Source organism: Amphiprion ocellaris, chromosome 15 (genome assembly GCF_022539595.1).
Source record: "Amphiprion ocellaris isolate individual 3 ecotype Okinawa chromosome 15, ASM2253959v1, whole genome shotgun sequence".
NCBI classification, from domain to species: Eukaryota; Metazoa; Chordata; class Actinopteri; family Pomacentridae; genus Amphiprion; species Amphiprion ocellaris.
The window spans coordinates 33,718,360-33,735,062 of NC_072780.1; the positions used below are offsets into that span (position 1 = coordinate 33,718,360).

Sequence of the window (16,703 nt, forward strand, 5' to 3'; positions counted from 1 at the left end):
ATAAAAATCAACCAAAACCCAGGGAAATTTGCTGGATTTTGGTTGATTTTTATGTGAATGTTCTTCAGAAACATTTTTAACATTTCTTTTTTTTCCACCAAAAAATGTTCAAAGATTTCCCAAAAATGGTGAAAATGTGGACACCAGAAATTTCACTGTGAAAATATATTTTTTCCCACATTTCCAAACTTTAAAACGGGTTAATTTTGACCCTCAGGACGACACCAGGGTTAAGAACAAACAGTCAAAACATGCAACACAGACGAAGTCAGAGCAGTCAGTTAAAAATAAACAGTAAAAATCATCATAAATGAAATGATTAATTAGCTAGATTCATATCAAACAAGGGAACTAGGCTGTTTGAAAGTTGAAGAATGAGATTAATGGTTAAAATCAGAAACTAAAAATAATGGAAAAATGAGATAAAGAATTTGAGACGATATCATGTCCTTGTGTGCCTGTTCTGCTTCTAGCTGCACACATCACTGCAGATACACAAAACTAGGCTCAAAATGTGTCCACAATGACAGAAATATGGTCAACAATTACCCAGAAATAGTCCAGAATGACTAAAGTTCCTAAAATTTGTATAAATTGTGTCTGAAATGAGGTGAAATCTGTCCAAAATGACAGAAAAATTACTCAAATGCATCCAGAATAAAGTCAAATTGTGTCCTTAATGACTACAATGTTCTCACAATGACTCAAAAAGAGTGTAAAATGACATAAATCTTGTAAAAAAACATTTTTCTAAATGTCCCAAATGATTAAAAATCAGCCAGAATTACTAAAATGTGTCAAAAATAAGGTGAACTCCGTTCAAAATGACTAAAAATTGTCCAAAATGGCCCAAAATTAGTCCAAAACATGCAAAAATAACACATCCTTGTGTGATTGTTCTGCAGATGATTATTTTTTATTAAAACATGTGGAATAAAGTTATTTCGCCACCATGCAGGGATCAGATTAATCTGGTATCTTGACCTACACATGATTCTAATATTTGTGAACATTTTTATATCATTCCTGAAGAGTTCATTTATTCTTGAGGTTTTTTCTTTCTGCCGTCATGTGATGCAGATTCACGTTTCCTTCTCAGTGTTTTTATCACATGAAGGTTTAACTGTAAAACCTAAATATAAAACAGACCGGATGCTTTTCAAAACAAAAGCTTCATGACTGGAATTTAAAAAAGAAAAAAAAAAAATGCTGTTTGCAAGTTAAATTTTTGCGCTCTGACCTCCAGAACCCAACAGCAGCTGTGAAAGGTCTGATTTCTGTAAAAGAAGATATCGTCAAATGACTCCATTAATCAATCAGAAACCATAAAAACTGAAAGAAATGTTGGATTTCCAACTCTTAACAGTCTTTAAACTGTGAACCTATCAGCTAAATGATCCATATCTGAGCTGAAATCTGAATATTTCTCTTTATTCTACATGTTTTAATTAAAAAAGTCACCAAAAAAAATCACCTGCAGCAACCAAAATCTATAAAAAGCAAAAGATTCTGAACTTCTCAGCACAAAAGGCTTATTTTAATAAAAAACACCCAAATTACATCATTTATCAGAACTTGAACCTGGAAAAAACAGAAAGAAATGTCAGATTTTTAACTTTTCATCAGACCTTAACATCTATTCAGTGGAAACCGAACCAGATCTCAGCTTAAAGTCAATAAAATTTATATAATTCATCTAAATCTCTTTATTCCATGTACCTCAATTAAAAATTAGCCAAAAATGACCAGTTTGAACCCAAAACTCTCCACTGCATTTTAACCCTCGTGTCGTCCTGTGGGTCAAATTGACCCGTTTTAAAGTTTGAAAATGTGGAAAAAATACATTTTTATGTCCACAGTTTCAACATTTTTGGGAGATTTTTGAACATTTTTTGGTGGAAAAAAGCAGTGATTTAAAAAAAATGTTTCTTTAAGAATACTGACAAAAAAATCTACCAAAATCCAGCGAATTTCACTGGATTTTGGTAGATTTTAATGTGAATGTTCTTAAAGAAAATATAAGTTTTACTGATATATATGGAATCACTTTTATTTTTAGGATTTTTTGGAATATTTTTACTCATTTTTTGAAAATATTTACAAGCAGTTTCTTGTCAAATTGGGGGGATTTTTAAAAAATAAAATTTTTAAGGGAATTATTGGAATTTTCTTCCTGAAGGTTTTGCAAATTTTCAGAAATTTGGGGAATTTTCTGCAGATTTTTAAAAAAATTTTTCAGACAAGAAAACAATATTTTTTGGTGCCGGTAAATGAAAACAGCAGGAGGGTTAAAAGACATGTTAGTTTTACAAAATTGCAAAAATTCTATCATTTATCAGAAGCGGAAACCATAAAAACAGAAATGAGAAATGTTGGATTTTCAACTCTTTAAACTACGTATCTGTCAGTACAGTGATCCATATCTGAGCTGAAAATCTATTCTACATGTTTTAATTAAAAATTCACCAAAAAAAATCATCTGCAGCAACCAGATTCTGTACAAAGCAAAAGATTCTGAACTTCTCGGCATTGAAGACTCATTTTGACGCTGAAGAAGCAGCTCCAGAATGTTGCTGGAAGGGATGATGGAGAGTTTTTAGCATTTTACTGAATACTGGGTTTAAATACATGGATGTAAAATAGATCTGAGCAGTAAAGCAACGTAGAGACGGACGACAGTGGGCTCAGTTTGTTGGATTTCTCCTCAGCCTCCAGCTTTGAGGCTTCACTGGAAAAAATGCTCCTCTTCAACAAAAAAAAACTTATTTCAAGGAAATTTTACCTTGAAATAAGGGAAAAAATCTGCCAATACAACAAGTGAAAAACGTCTTGGTAAGATTTCTAGAAATAAGATATGATGTTTAGAATATTGAGATCTTAAAATTAGCTGGGAAAACTTATTTTAAGCTCTATTTTACCAGGATTGTCAAGTTTAGGTGTCTTAAAATAAGCCAGACATGCTTAAAAAAAAGTAGTTTTTCACTCAAAAATAGATTTTTGCTTTCATGTAACCTCCTAATTTGAGATGTATTAAACTTATTTTGAGTTTTCTTGTAAAATTCAACTCAAAACAAGATAATTTCCAGATTGTTTGACTTAACAAGATATTTCAGATGCATTGTCTTAAAACAAGTCCCTCCATCTGCTGAAATGTCTCTTGTTCAGTGAATTTATCTAAAATCAAGTGGGATGAGACATTTGGACTGAAAATAAGACAAACAGACTTGGTAGGATTTAGAGTTTTTGCAGTGTTCCTCCTGATGAAACTCTGGTCTGTGCAGGTACGAGACTCTCCTCAGACCAGCTCCGGATTCATCCGAGTGTCCAAAGAGCTGAAGAACAAAGATGAGTTCAGTCAGATCCTGTTCTCAGGCTCCTGCAGGAAGGTACGAGGAACACAACGTCAGTCTTCTGTTTCTTTTAGCTCTGGGATGTTTTTCTCATATCCTCCCACACCATCTCTCTTCATGTTCTGACAGCTGAACAAAACCTCCTGAAATACAATCACAGGGTTGATCCTGAACTGTGAATTCAGTCTGAAAGTTTCTTTAATCTTTAAGGTTTCATTTTTCTAAAGGTCTGAAATCCTGCTGGTTATTAACCTCCTGCTGAACCTGGATTATAATGATCATATTTTAGATATCAGGGATTAAAGAGAGGCTGAATTATAGCTACAGATTTACTTCTTAATTTATGTTAAGACACAGCTCCTGTAAAAAAGAAAATATTCATCTTCTTTGGAAGTTTTTCCCTTTTGTTGCTTTTCAGCGTTGAATCCTGGTCAATTTAACCCTCATGTCGTCCTGTGGGTCAAATTTACCCGTTTTAAAGTTTGAAAATGTGGGGAAAAAATATATTTTTCACAGTGAAACTTCTGATGTCCATATTTTCACCATTTTTGGGAAATCTTTGAACATTTTTTGGTGGGAAAAAAGAAATGCTAAAAATGTTTCTTAAGAACATTCACAAAAAAACCAACCAAAATCCAGCGAATTTCACTGCATTTTGGTTGATTTTTATGTGAATGTTCTTAAAGAAAATATTAGAAGTTTTACTGATATATATGGAATCACTTTAGATATTCGTAGGATTTTTTGAAAGAGTTTTGCTTATTTTTTGAAAATATTTACAAGAATTTTCCTGCCAAATTTGTGGATTTTTAAAAAATAATAATTTAAGGGAAACTTTTAAGGAGCTATTGGAATTTTCTTCCTGAAGATTTTGCAAATTTTCAGAAATTTTGGGAATTTTTTTTGCAGAATTTTTGGATTTTTACCAGACAAGGAAACAATATTTTTTTTTAAATGAAGACAACAGGAGGGTTAAATTAGAGTATTCACAAAAAGCCTCTTTAATGTCAAAGTGAAAACAGATTTCTACAAAGTGAGTGAATTAATCAAAAATATAAACCATAAAGTTAATGACAGCGCAAATATTCACCTGCTTTAAATCACCTGATTGAGCTCAGTGCAGCCAGTTGGTGCTAAAAGTCACAAATGAATGATATAAAGACGATTAAAGACTGTAGAATATAGACTTCTGGATCTGGAAGGTCCAGTCTCTGGTGGATCAGAACTCCTGGATAGAACTACACCATGAAGACTAAAGAACCAAGAAACTCTGAGAAAACGTTGAAAAGCATCAGTCAGGATGATACAAGAACATTTAAAGTTCCTGAAGATCTCCTGGAGTCCAGTTAAATTCATCATTAAGAAATGGAAGGAAGATGGAACATGAATAAATCTGACTAAAGCAGGACGTCCTCAAGACCTGAGAGACTAGAGAGGGAGGCCACCAAGACTCCTATGACTCCTCTGAAGGAGAAAGAGACTAGAGAGGGAGGCCACCAAGACTCCTATGACTCCTCTGAAGGAGAAAGAGCAGAGAGAGGGAGGCCACCAAGACTCCTATGACTCCTCTGAAGGAGAAAGAGCAGAGAGAGGGAGGCCACCAAGACTCCTATGACTCCTTTGAAGGAGTTTCAGCTTCAGACTGTTCATCCAACAACTGTTGTCTGTTCTTCACCAGTCAAAGCTTTATGGAGACAAAGAGAAAGACTCTGTTGGAAAAAGCTCCATTAAATCTGGACTAGAGTTCACCAGAAGACATGTGGAGACCCTGAAGACACCTGGAAGAAGGTTCTTTGGTCTGAGGAGACCAGGATGGAACTTTATGTGCATCAGACTAGATGATATGATTGTACATCATCACAAACACTCCATCATCCCCATTGTGAAGCACGGTGGTGGCAGCATCATGGTGTGAAGCACGGTGGTGGCAGCATCATGGTGTGAAGCACGGTGGTGGCAGCATCATAATGTGAAGCACGGTGGTGGCAGCATCATGACGTGAAGCACGGTGGTGGCAGCATCATAATGTGAAGCATGGTGGTGGCAGCATCATAATGTGAAGCACGGTGGTGGCAGCATCATGATGTGAAGCACGGTGGTGGCAGCATCATGACGTGAAGCATGGTGGTGGCAGCATCATGATTTGAAGCACGGTGGTGGCAGCATCATGATGTGAAGCATGGTGGTGGCAGCATCATGATGTGAAGCACGGTGGTGGCAGCATCATGACGTGAAGCATGGTGGTGGCAGCATCATGATGTGAAGCATGGTGGTGGCAGCATCATGATGTGAAGCACGGTGGTGGCAGCATCATGATATGAAGCATGGTGGTGGCAGCATCATAATGTGAAGCACGGTGGTGGCAGCATCATGATGTGAAGCACGGTGGTGGCAGCATCATGATGTGAAGCACGGTGGTGGCAGCATCATGACGTGAAGCATGGTGGTGGCAGCATCATGATGTGAAGCATGGTGGTGGCAGCATCATGATGTGAAGCACGGTGGTGGCAGCATCATGACGTGAAGCATGGTGGTGGCAGCATCATGATGTGAAGCACGGTGGTGGCAGCATCATGACGTGAAGCATGGTGGTGGCAGCATCATGATGTTCCTCAGCAGCAGGTCCTGGAAGGCTGGTAAAGGTAGAGGGTAAATAGAGAAATCCTGGAGGAGAACCTGATGGTCTGAAGAGAACTGAGACTTGGACAAGATCAGTTTTCCACAGAAATGGTTCCCAGGAAACAGCATTTAATTGATTTATTGACATCACTGTAGAATTTCTTTCCACAATTTCATTTAACTTTTGACATGAAAGAATCTTTTTCTTTTTTTATTCTCGTCCAATTTAAATTGACCATAATTCAGTTTTGAAAAGCAATTAAAGGAGAAAACTTCCAGGGTTGAGGTGAATTCTGTTTAGAGTTGCTGTAAGTCAGTGAAAGGTTGTGAATCAGGACATGGAAAATGAAAGTGAAAGTGTTTGTACTGCTCTCAGGTGAACAGATTCAACAGAAGTACAGACCGAAGCCTGGTGGTCACAGACAAGTACATCTACAAACTAGAGCCCAAGAAGCAGTACAAGGTTCTGAAGAAGGTTCCTCTGGACAGTGTGAGTATGAAGCTCCTGAAAACCAACCGTCTGCATGGAAAACAGCAGGAAAGTACATTTACTGTCTGTTTACACTGTAAAAAACAACACTTTTCACAGCTTTACCTGTAATTTTTTACACATTTTCCCAGTTTTGTTAAATTACAGACAAAAACTCATGAAATCACAGGAAAAAAGCATTTATTAATGAATTAATTAACTAGTCATTTACATATTAACTGCTAGAAACACAAACATAACATTGAAATTCTGTATTTTTTATAAAAGTTTAATTGTTCTTTTGCAATTTTTTTGTAATTTCCTAAAATTTTACACACACACACACACATATATAAGTTATTGTATAAATCTCAGTTTTGTTAAATTACAAATAACTGGTAAAGTCAGGGAAAAAAATAAAAATTTATTTGTAATTTACATCTTAAACATTAAAAACAGGCCAACAGTGTCAATTTAACAACATTTTTACAATTAGTAATTTGTTCTTTTACAACATTTGAAAATAAAATTTTCTTAAATTATAAATGTTTTCAATTTTTGAAAAGAACAATGAAAAACAATAAATAATAATAAACTTAAGGTTTCCCCACTTTATTTAAATAATAGATGATTTGGTAAAATCACCAAATAAGGGAAAAAGGAATTTTTGTGTTGACTCTAAAAACAAGCAAATACTTACAGCAATAAAACTGTGAAAAAAATAATAAAGAAAATAAAACATCCAAATGAAATAATCTATTTTTACAATTTTTTTCTGTCAGTAAAAGTGTCAGTAAAAATGCACAAACATTTAAATCCCCCAAAACATAATTATTTTACAGATATTGTTAGTATTTGAAAGACTATTTAAAAAAATAAGGTCCACATTAATTTTATTTATTTTTATTTTTAGTATTTTGTTCTTTTACAATGTTTAACTGTTCAAATTACACTCTTGCTTTATTTAAATCAGAGATTAATATAATCTTCCATTATTCAAATGAAAAATTATGTATATTTACAGCAAATCATTGCTGAACTGTTATTTTACAGATTGTTTTCCTGTTTTGTTAAATTACAGAGAATAAAACAAATAAAAGTGTTATTTGACATATTAATGATACAAAAACAGACCATATCTGTAAATAACATAAACAAAAACATATTTCTGGTGTTTTGTTCTTTTACAATGTAGAACTGTCAAATTATACAGTTTTATTTTGGTTAAATCAAAAAAATTGATTATTATTTTGCAGATATTTGACTCTTTTTTAAAAATCCTTTTTAGAGTTCTTGAACATTACAATTTTCTACCATTTTTATCGTACTGTTTCTGGCAGTTGTGCTGCCAGATTTTCACAGTCTTTTAGTAAAATTTTCATTTATATAAATAAAAATATATATATGTCCAAACTATTTAACTATTATTTGAGTGTCTATTTTTTGACATTTCTTTGTCATTTGTTGTGATTTCTGTCCTTTTTCACCAACATTTCTGTGTTATTTTTGACTATTTTTAGTTAGTTTCTATTAAAGCTCTCATGGCCACCTCACAGTTTTGACAGCAGGAAGCGATAAACCGGATCTGAGAGCTGGTTAGCGTTAGTTTTCTGCTGAATGCTCGGTGTGATGAAGGTTTCAGAGAACAGCAGTAACACCTCCATGAGTCACCACAGCTGGACGTCCAGCTGTTTCCACAGCGAGTCGGTCACAACCTGCCAGAGGGTTCAACAGCTTCATTATGCAGCGGCTAAAGATAGCTGCTGCTCAGAACACGAGTCGAATCCAGGTCAGAAACAGAATACAGAGTTAAAGAAGCAGAGTGAAAGAAGCAGCGTTCAAGAAGCAGCGTTCAAGAAATTTTTGAAATCTTTGAAATAACTAATAGTCCAATAATAAGTGTAATTTACAGTCAGAGAACAAAATAACAAAAAAACATAAAAAAACACAGATTTCATGGATGAAAATACTGAAACACACACTCTTAATAATGATAATAATGATAATAATAATAATAATAATAATAATAATAATAATAATAATAATAATAATAATAATAATAATCTTAATTATCTGGGTCGCGGCTCGCTGTGCCGTCACACCAGAAATAATTCTGTTGTATAGAAATAATAATCCTGCCGGCCTCCTTCCTGACCTGGTTTCTGATGGTTCTATATTAACATCACAGGTTTCATACATTGACCTGATAATCCCAGACACCGTCAGAGAAAATTCACTTACAGTTCTGCAATCTGTGTCACTGAATATCGGCCTTCAGTCTGGTCCTGGACCAAGGATTCAGGTCTTTACTGTAAAAAAAAATCCATGAGAAACCAGAAAAATATATGTTAAATAAACCGTGGAATACTATCACAAAAAATGTAAAAATAACAGCAAATTTCTGTGAAATAAATACATTTTGATCAGATTTATATACAATAAAATAGTGTCATTTTAGGGTCTGTAAAATAGCAGTTTTTAATCCCTAATATACATGATTTTCCTTGCAAGTATGAGCAAATATTTGTAAAATATTATTTTTTACTGATTTGAAAATTAAAAATGTAGATTTTTGATGCGTACATTTTGTACAATTTGGCCTCTTTATTTTTTTTTTATAGTCAACATGTAAATTTTAAAAAAAATTACTAGTTAATATCTATGCTTTAGCAAAACAAGGTAAATCTGTTTAGCAAGAGATTTACAGCTATTCTCTTCTTAATATACAGAATTTTTCATATAAATTGTGGCTGATGTCTGTAAGTTAATGGTATTTTTTTTCTCTCAAAAAAGGTTAATATCTGTAGAATGATGGTATTTTTCTTTCAATAATGGTTAATATGTGTAAATGAATGGTATTTTTCTCTCACTAGTGGTTAATATGTGTAAATGGTATTTTTCTGTCTCCAGTTTACAGGTGTGAGTGTAACCTCCGGGGTGGACCAGATGGTGGCGCTGCATACGTCCTCTCAGGATGACGTCCTGCTGTGTCTGCAGAGAGGAGAACTGAGCCCCAACCAGGACCGAGTGGGAGAACTGGTGGGATCTCTGGTGGACCACTTCACACGGTCAGTTATTCACCAACACCTGGCTGGAATTTTCCAGGTGGCGCTATTGAGCCGTTTTGACTCACACTGGTCCTGATGTGTGTGCAAAGTTTCGTGCGTTTTCAAGTATTTTTAGGCCTCAAAACTGCAATTCAAAAGACGGATGAAGCATCAGAAATGGGTTTCAGAGGGTCTTTGCACCATTTGGTTCTTGGACTCTTAAATATCTGCACCTCCTACAATGAACACTGACAGTCAGGAAACACTAAAGATTTACAGTTTGGTCTGAAAATATTGCATTAGTATAAATATTGTACGTTGTCCAGGTACATTGAGGTAGTTTTCTTATTTTGCCCTGGGAATGTGACCAACGAAGAAGTGAAAAGCTCTATTTAAGCTGTGTTTTATGCAGGAATGTGTTACTTCTACTCCTTTCTTTGCAGTTTGATTTAAAAAAATGTGTGTATTGATCAGCATCAGGTTGAAATCTGTAGGAAAATGTTGGTATGTCTGATATCAGCAAAAATCTGTTACCGTGCATCTGCAGAAACCTGGTTTTAATTGAAGATTACCACCGAACATTTGCTCCTTTTTTGACTAAAAAAGACTCAGATCTAGTAAACATTGTGTCTATTTGACCCTTACAGTGAAAACACAGTGATTCAACTAAAAATACTACAGCACTGCTTTGTGCATAATGCAACCATGAAGAAGTAACTGTAGTTTACCGTGGCAGCCTCATCTAAAATAATCTTTTTTCACTAACAGAACATCAGTATTTGTAGTCTAACTGGATGTAGATTTCAGGTATCAGCCTGCTGTTTCTGCAAACATTGAGGCAAATTCTCTTTCTGTTAGCAAGCTGGAGAAACTATCATGGTCCAAATCAATGAAATCAACAAACTGCATGACAAGAACAGGTAAAAACAGACATTTATCACAAAGTGAAATGATGAAAATCTAAATAAATGCAGCATAATGATGAGGTGCAGTCAGACCATTCTACACAGCACTGGGTCAGGACTAGAGAATGGTCTGACGCCGCTGTAGCCTCTCAAAACATGTTTTTATTCAGAATTCAAGAAATGTATATGCTAATTATGACAACATTTCATACAAATACCAGATGGGATCACATGATGAAGGGGTTTAGGTGTAAAAGTCTGGACAGATGTAGATTAATCCGTGGACCAGACCAGATGTTGGAACCACCTCAGCTGACCAAACCTAAGTGGTGCTACAATGTACACTGGGTTTGTTATAGTGAGTTCGGGGTCTTCTCACTATCCAATGTTAGGATGGTTGTTGTGCTGTTCCACTGCAATGTGTTCAGTCAGAAACACGAGGAGATGCCACTGTAGTTTGACGTCTTTATTGAGCACTGCCTCACATATAACACATTCTGTTGAAGCCAAAAAGTATGTGTGTGTGGTTCTACAAAAGAACAAACCAAGTTTTAACAATGAAATAATCATACTCAGTAGGTATACAGTAACATAAATTAAATAGCAACTTCTCTGTAAACTAGCCCAACAATCTAAATAAATGCTCAAATTAACAAAGTTACAGCCTATAATGAATTCAAACATTTAAACTCCAACACAAGAATACAATTCTACACAAACAGTCATAGTTGACAACTCACATGTTTCAAGAATGCACACAACTCCAACTAGGCATATTGAGAGCAGCTCTGTATCTCCCACAGCTTCAGTCTCATCTCCACTACAGTCAGACACACTACCAATAGCCAGAACATCCTATTGGCTGTTGGCTGAGGTGACATGAGGGGTGAGCATGTCACTCACATGGGAGAGAGGATGCAACCTGGCTCACAAGAACCTGCAATGAATCCTTTTTACAGGGTTAATATAAGTACATTAAGACGTGAGAGTCTTTCCACACTGGCAGCTTCATCACTTATTAGTGAAACAGTCACATTCACCATAAACGCAGAATGGCACAATTCATTTAAATGTCACCATATGCAAAAATCACATCTAATATAAGTCAATAATCAAATAAAACTTTTTGAGAAAGGCAAATATATTTTTATATATATATAAAAAACTAAAAGGGCATAATAATTTAATATTTTTAACATTTTATTATATTACTAAAACCTGCATCTGTTTGGTCTTTTAGCTGCTTCTAATTCAGCTCTTTAATTCACTCATCAGAGTCAAATTAAACGTCCTCATGATGCTGACATGACGCAGGTCTGAATCACAGAAAACACTCCAGCAGCTCATTTCCATCATTAGAAACCCTCCAGCAGAGAGGAAGGAATGAATGAAAACCTGCAGATCTTCAGTCTGGACCTCGATCATCGTTTATCACTGCCGTCGCTGCCTCTGAATCACGGCTGAAATGATTCATTCACTCTGACATTTACCTCGTTTATCTCGTTTCTGTCGTCTACAAACCTCCTGAATGGTTTCTCACCAGCAGTCTGCTCTGGTTCTGACGGTGCTGGTGAGAATAAATGTGGGCGTTTCGTCATAAGTTCTGACCGCTGAGACGGATTTAAGCTAAAATCCTGCCAGGTTCTCCCTCAGTGACGTCTTCATAAACTATGAATTAATTCAAGTGTGTTTTAGAGTTTATATGTGGAGAAAACAGCTGAGAGAAGAGCAGACGAAACGTTTAATCAGACCTGAGCTCTGGTTGTTCTGGCATTTCACATTTATTCTAGTTATTTGGGATAAGAAGGAACCAATGAATACAATAATATTGGATTATTATATTTTATTATCTATATATTATTATTATTATTATTATTAAGCATAATATGCTCTTTTAGAACATTTTTATATTTTTAATATTTTAGAATATTTATATTATTATTATTGTTATTATTATTATTATTATTACTATTAAGAACAATACACTGTTTTTGAAAATTTTAATATTTTATTATTATTATTATTATTATTATTATTATTAACAATATGCTATCTTTGAAAGTTAAAATTTTTTTATATTTTATTATATTTATATTGTTGTCATGAACAATGCACTCTTTTTGAAGATTTAAATATTTATTATATTTTATTATATTTAAATTATATTTAGATTATATTTTGATGGTATTATTATTGTCATTATTATAAACAATATGCCCTTTTTGAAAATTCTATTATGTTTCATTATATTATATTGATATTGTTACTATTATTATTAGGGAAAACACGCTCTTTTTGAAAATTTTAATATTTATTCTATTTTATTATATTTATATTATAGTTGAATTATTATTCTTATGAACAATATGCTATTTTTGAAAGTTTTAATATTTTATATTTATATTATTAGCATGAACAATGCACTCTTTGAAAATGTAAATATGTACTATGTTTTATTATATTTAGAATATTATTATTATTATTATTATTATTATTATTATTACGAACAATACGCTTTTTTGGAAAAAAAAGTCCCCATATGTGGATGCCAGGTCTTACGAGGGATCAGTTCTGAGTGACTTTATACTTTATTTCTGTGTTTTTATTAATTATTTATGTAAAAAATAAACACAAAAAAACAGCAGCTGCAGCTGGTGTTCCAGATAAATATCTGAATTTTCTCCTTCATCCAGCCTCTGATGTTGTCTCTCTGCTCTGGATCTGGGTAATTTGTGTTTTTGTGGAGTTTCATTTCATTAGAAGCCGAACAAAAAGCTGCATTCATGGAGCCTCTTCAGCGTTTTTATGATCAGCTGACTGTTGTTTCTGTCTGGCAGACGACAACAAACCGTGTTGCCGTTTTATGACCTATTCTGTGTTTTTACGGCGTCCAGACTTTTGGTTTCTCTGCAGCAGCTGGAGGCTCTTCGATCCTCTGCCTTTATTCTGCTCCATCTGTGGAGAACCCAGGTCACGACCTCCTCCTGGGACGGCTCGTACTGAGCATGTGCAAGGGGGGAGGAGGATGACATCACAGTCCTCTGGTGTTTCCTTCTGTCAGGAAATGAGAGTCACGCTAACGTCACGCTAACGTCACGCTAAAGTCACGCTAACTTCACGCTAGTCTGTTGTTCTGGTCCAGTTTCTGTCAACCACATCTGATCTGAGACCAGTTTACTACAAAACTACTGCAGTAACGCAGTACATTCATTTAAAACTACTGCATTCATATAAAACTACTGCAGTAACGCAGTACATTTATATAAAACTACTACATTCATGTAAAACTACTGCAGTAACGCAGTACATTTATATAAAACTACTGCATTCATGTAAAACTACTGCTGTAACGCAGTACATTCATATAAAACTACTGCATTCATGTAAAACTACTGCAGTAACGCAGTACATTTATATAAAACTACTGCGTTCATGTAAAACTACTGCAGTAACGCAGTACATTTATATAAAACTACTGCATTCATGTAAAACTACTGCAGTAACGCAGTACATTCATATAAAACTACTGCATTCATGTAAAACTACTGCAGTAACACAGTACATTCATATAAAACTACTGCATTCATGTAAAACTACTGCAGTAACACAGTACATTTATATAAAACTACTGCATTCATATAAAACTACTGCAGTAACACAGTATATTCATATAAAATTACTACAAAACAACACAGTTACCAAGCTGCTGTGTTGGTTTATGTGATTTTAAAAACATAAAAAACTAAAAAAAAAACAGTAAACTAAAGTATGTCCTCACAAAAAGCTTTCATCATGATTCCATTCAGTGCTAAAAATAAAAACATTTCCAGCTTCCAGTCTTCTTGCACTTTTGTCAGGAACTAAAGTCTCCCTGTAGGATGATGCTGCCGCCACCGTGCTTCACTGTAGGGATGGAGTTCTGCCAAACAGTTCATCTGATGAAGGAACTCGTAGGTGGATCAGAAGCAGTAAAAATGGGATCTGATGGACAAAAACCATTAACTTCCATTTACAGAAATACGGATTTTTGATGTGCACATTGTTTACAGTTTTGACAAGTTTTTGTTTGTTTTTCAGGCAATAGGTAAATTAATCCCTTTTTATCTGTGATTTCACTAAATGGGTAAAAATCTGTAAAATAACAGTGAACTGGTTTAAAAATTCCAGCCACAGATGGTTTTGTAATGCAGTAAAACGTGCTGATCCTGATGTTTGGGGTCCGATCTGGACGTCCTGGTTGTCATGGATTAACCCTCCTGTTGTCTTCATTTATGGGCACCAAAAAATATTGTTTCTTTGTCTGAAAAAAATCCAAAAATTCAACAAAAAATTTCCCCAAATATCTGAAAATGTGCAAAACCTTGAGGAAGAAAATTCCAAAAATTCCTTAAAAGTTTCCCTTAAAAGTTTTATTTTGAAACACCAAAATTGGCAAAAAAATTCTAGTAAATATTTTCAAAAAATGAGTAAAAAATTCTTCCAAAATCACACACATATATATATATATATATATATGTATATGTATATGTATATGTATATGTATATGTATATGTATATGTATATATATATATATGTATATGTATATGTGTATATATATATATATATATATATATATATATATATATATATATATATATATATATATCAGTAAAACTTCTAATATTCTCTTTAAGAAGATTCAGAAAAAAAAATTGACCAAAATCCAGCAAAATTCTCTGAATTTTGGTTGATTTTTATGTGAATGTTCTTAAAGAAACATTTTTTTAAGATTTCTTTTTTTTTCCATCAAAAAAATGTTCAAAAGTTTCCCAAAAATGTTGAAAATGTGGACATCAGAAGTTTCACTTTGAAAATATATTTTTTCTCCACTTTTTCAAACTTAAAAACGGGTCAGTTTGACCCACAGGACGACACGAGGGTTGAGGAGGAAACATTCAGAGCCTCAGACTTCGACTCTTCTTCACTTCCAGACAGCAGATCTGAGAGTCTGCAGGTTTGTGGTGACAGTGAGTTGAACAGAACTGGGTCAGTGAAGGCAGCGTTAGCGGCAACAAGGTAAAATGTGACTTCAAAGCCGCTGCGTGTTGTCGGAGGAGGCGAGCTGTCTGGTTGGCTGTCATGTCACATCAGCCTGGACGGAGTGAAAACTCCTCCACGCTCTTCAGCCATCTCTTTCCTGAACCTCCATCCCCTCCTACCTGCTGCTGGGCTGTCAGCAGGAGGCAGCGGAGTGTTGGCATGGCGGTCTTTACTGGAGGCCTCATGGGGGAGTCTGGGGGATGTTTAGGGGGTCGGACCATCTGCTGGGACAGCTGGGGGAGTATGAGGGGCTGAGGGTGGATTTAGGGAATGATCTGCCCCAGCCTTAAAGGATTCAGAGGATTCTTTACTTAAAAGGCACGTTGGGGGTTTTGGAGTCTCACTGATCACCAGCAGAGACTCTTTACTGACTGGAAGAAGAGTTTCTGGAAGAACTGGGATGAAAATAGGACTCAGTGAAACTAGAAAACATGTTTAAAACATCATATCTGGTGTCAACTACATCTATTGTTTTACTGTATTTAGACTTTTTAAATATTTTATTGTTAAATACTAGGAGGACTGTTTTGTGGCTCCTCATGTCTTGTACCAGAACCATTTGCACATTACACTTTAGTTCCCTTATTTTTCTTAAATGTAACATGTGAGCTACTGGAGACCTTAAAATTATCTATCTATCTATCTATCTATCTATCTATCTATCTATCTATCTATCTATCTATCTATCTATCTATCTATCTATCTATCTATCTATCTATCTATCTATCTATCTATCCATCCATCCATCCGTTCAACCATCCATCCATCCATCAATCCATCCATCCATCCATCCATCCATCCATCCATCCATCCATCCATCCATCCATCCATCCATCCAGTTGTATTTCTACATCAAAGCTCTTGTTTGATGTTCATGTAAAAATTTTACACATTTGAATTTGTGCAGTTTCTTCCATCTTCAAGATGTTCTATGAGGTTTGAGGCTCAGCTTTGTTCGGGAAACTCAAATCTTCCTGTACCTGCCACTGAGGAGACATCCCATAATATTATGATGCTGCCCCCACCATGCTTCACTGTTGGGATGATGTCTTTTTAGGTGTTCAGAAACTGTGTTGTAAAGTTCAGGCAGGAAACTGTTGAAATGTAGAGTTAGGGCATAAATTTAGTATTAGAGAGTAAATGTAGTTTTTAGAGGGTAAATCCAGACTTTCCACATTAAAAATCTTCTCTACATTCTAAAAAGTCCTTTAATGGACCCGTTCCAACCACTTAA

General features: G+C 34.8%; 1 protein-coding gene across 1 annotated transcript in view; it reads left to right on the top strand.

Moving 5' to 3' along the window:
- Positions 1–16,703, top strand: part of myo1g (myosin IG) — a 66,202-nt gene that overhangs the window by 37,202 nt on the left and 12,297 nt on the right. The window contains exons 19-21 of the mRNA XM_035944693.2: positions 3,282–3,386; positions 6,346–6,459; positions 9,349–9,506. Coding sequence (XP_035800586.2) covers positions 3,282–3,386; positions 6,346–6,459; positions 9,349–9,506 — 377 coding nt within the window. The remainder of the gene's footprint in view (positions 1–3,281; positions 3,387–6,345; positions 6,460–9,348; positions 9,507–16,703) is intronic.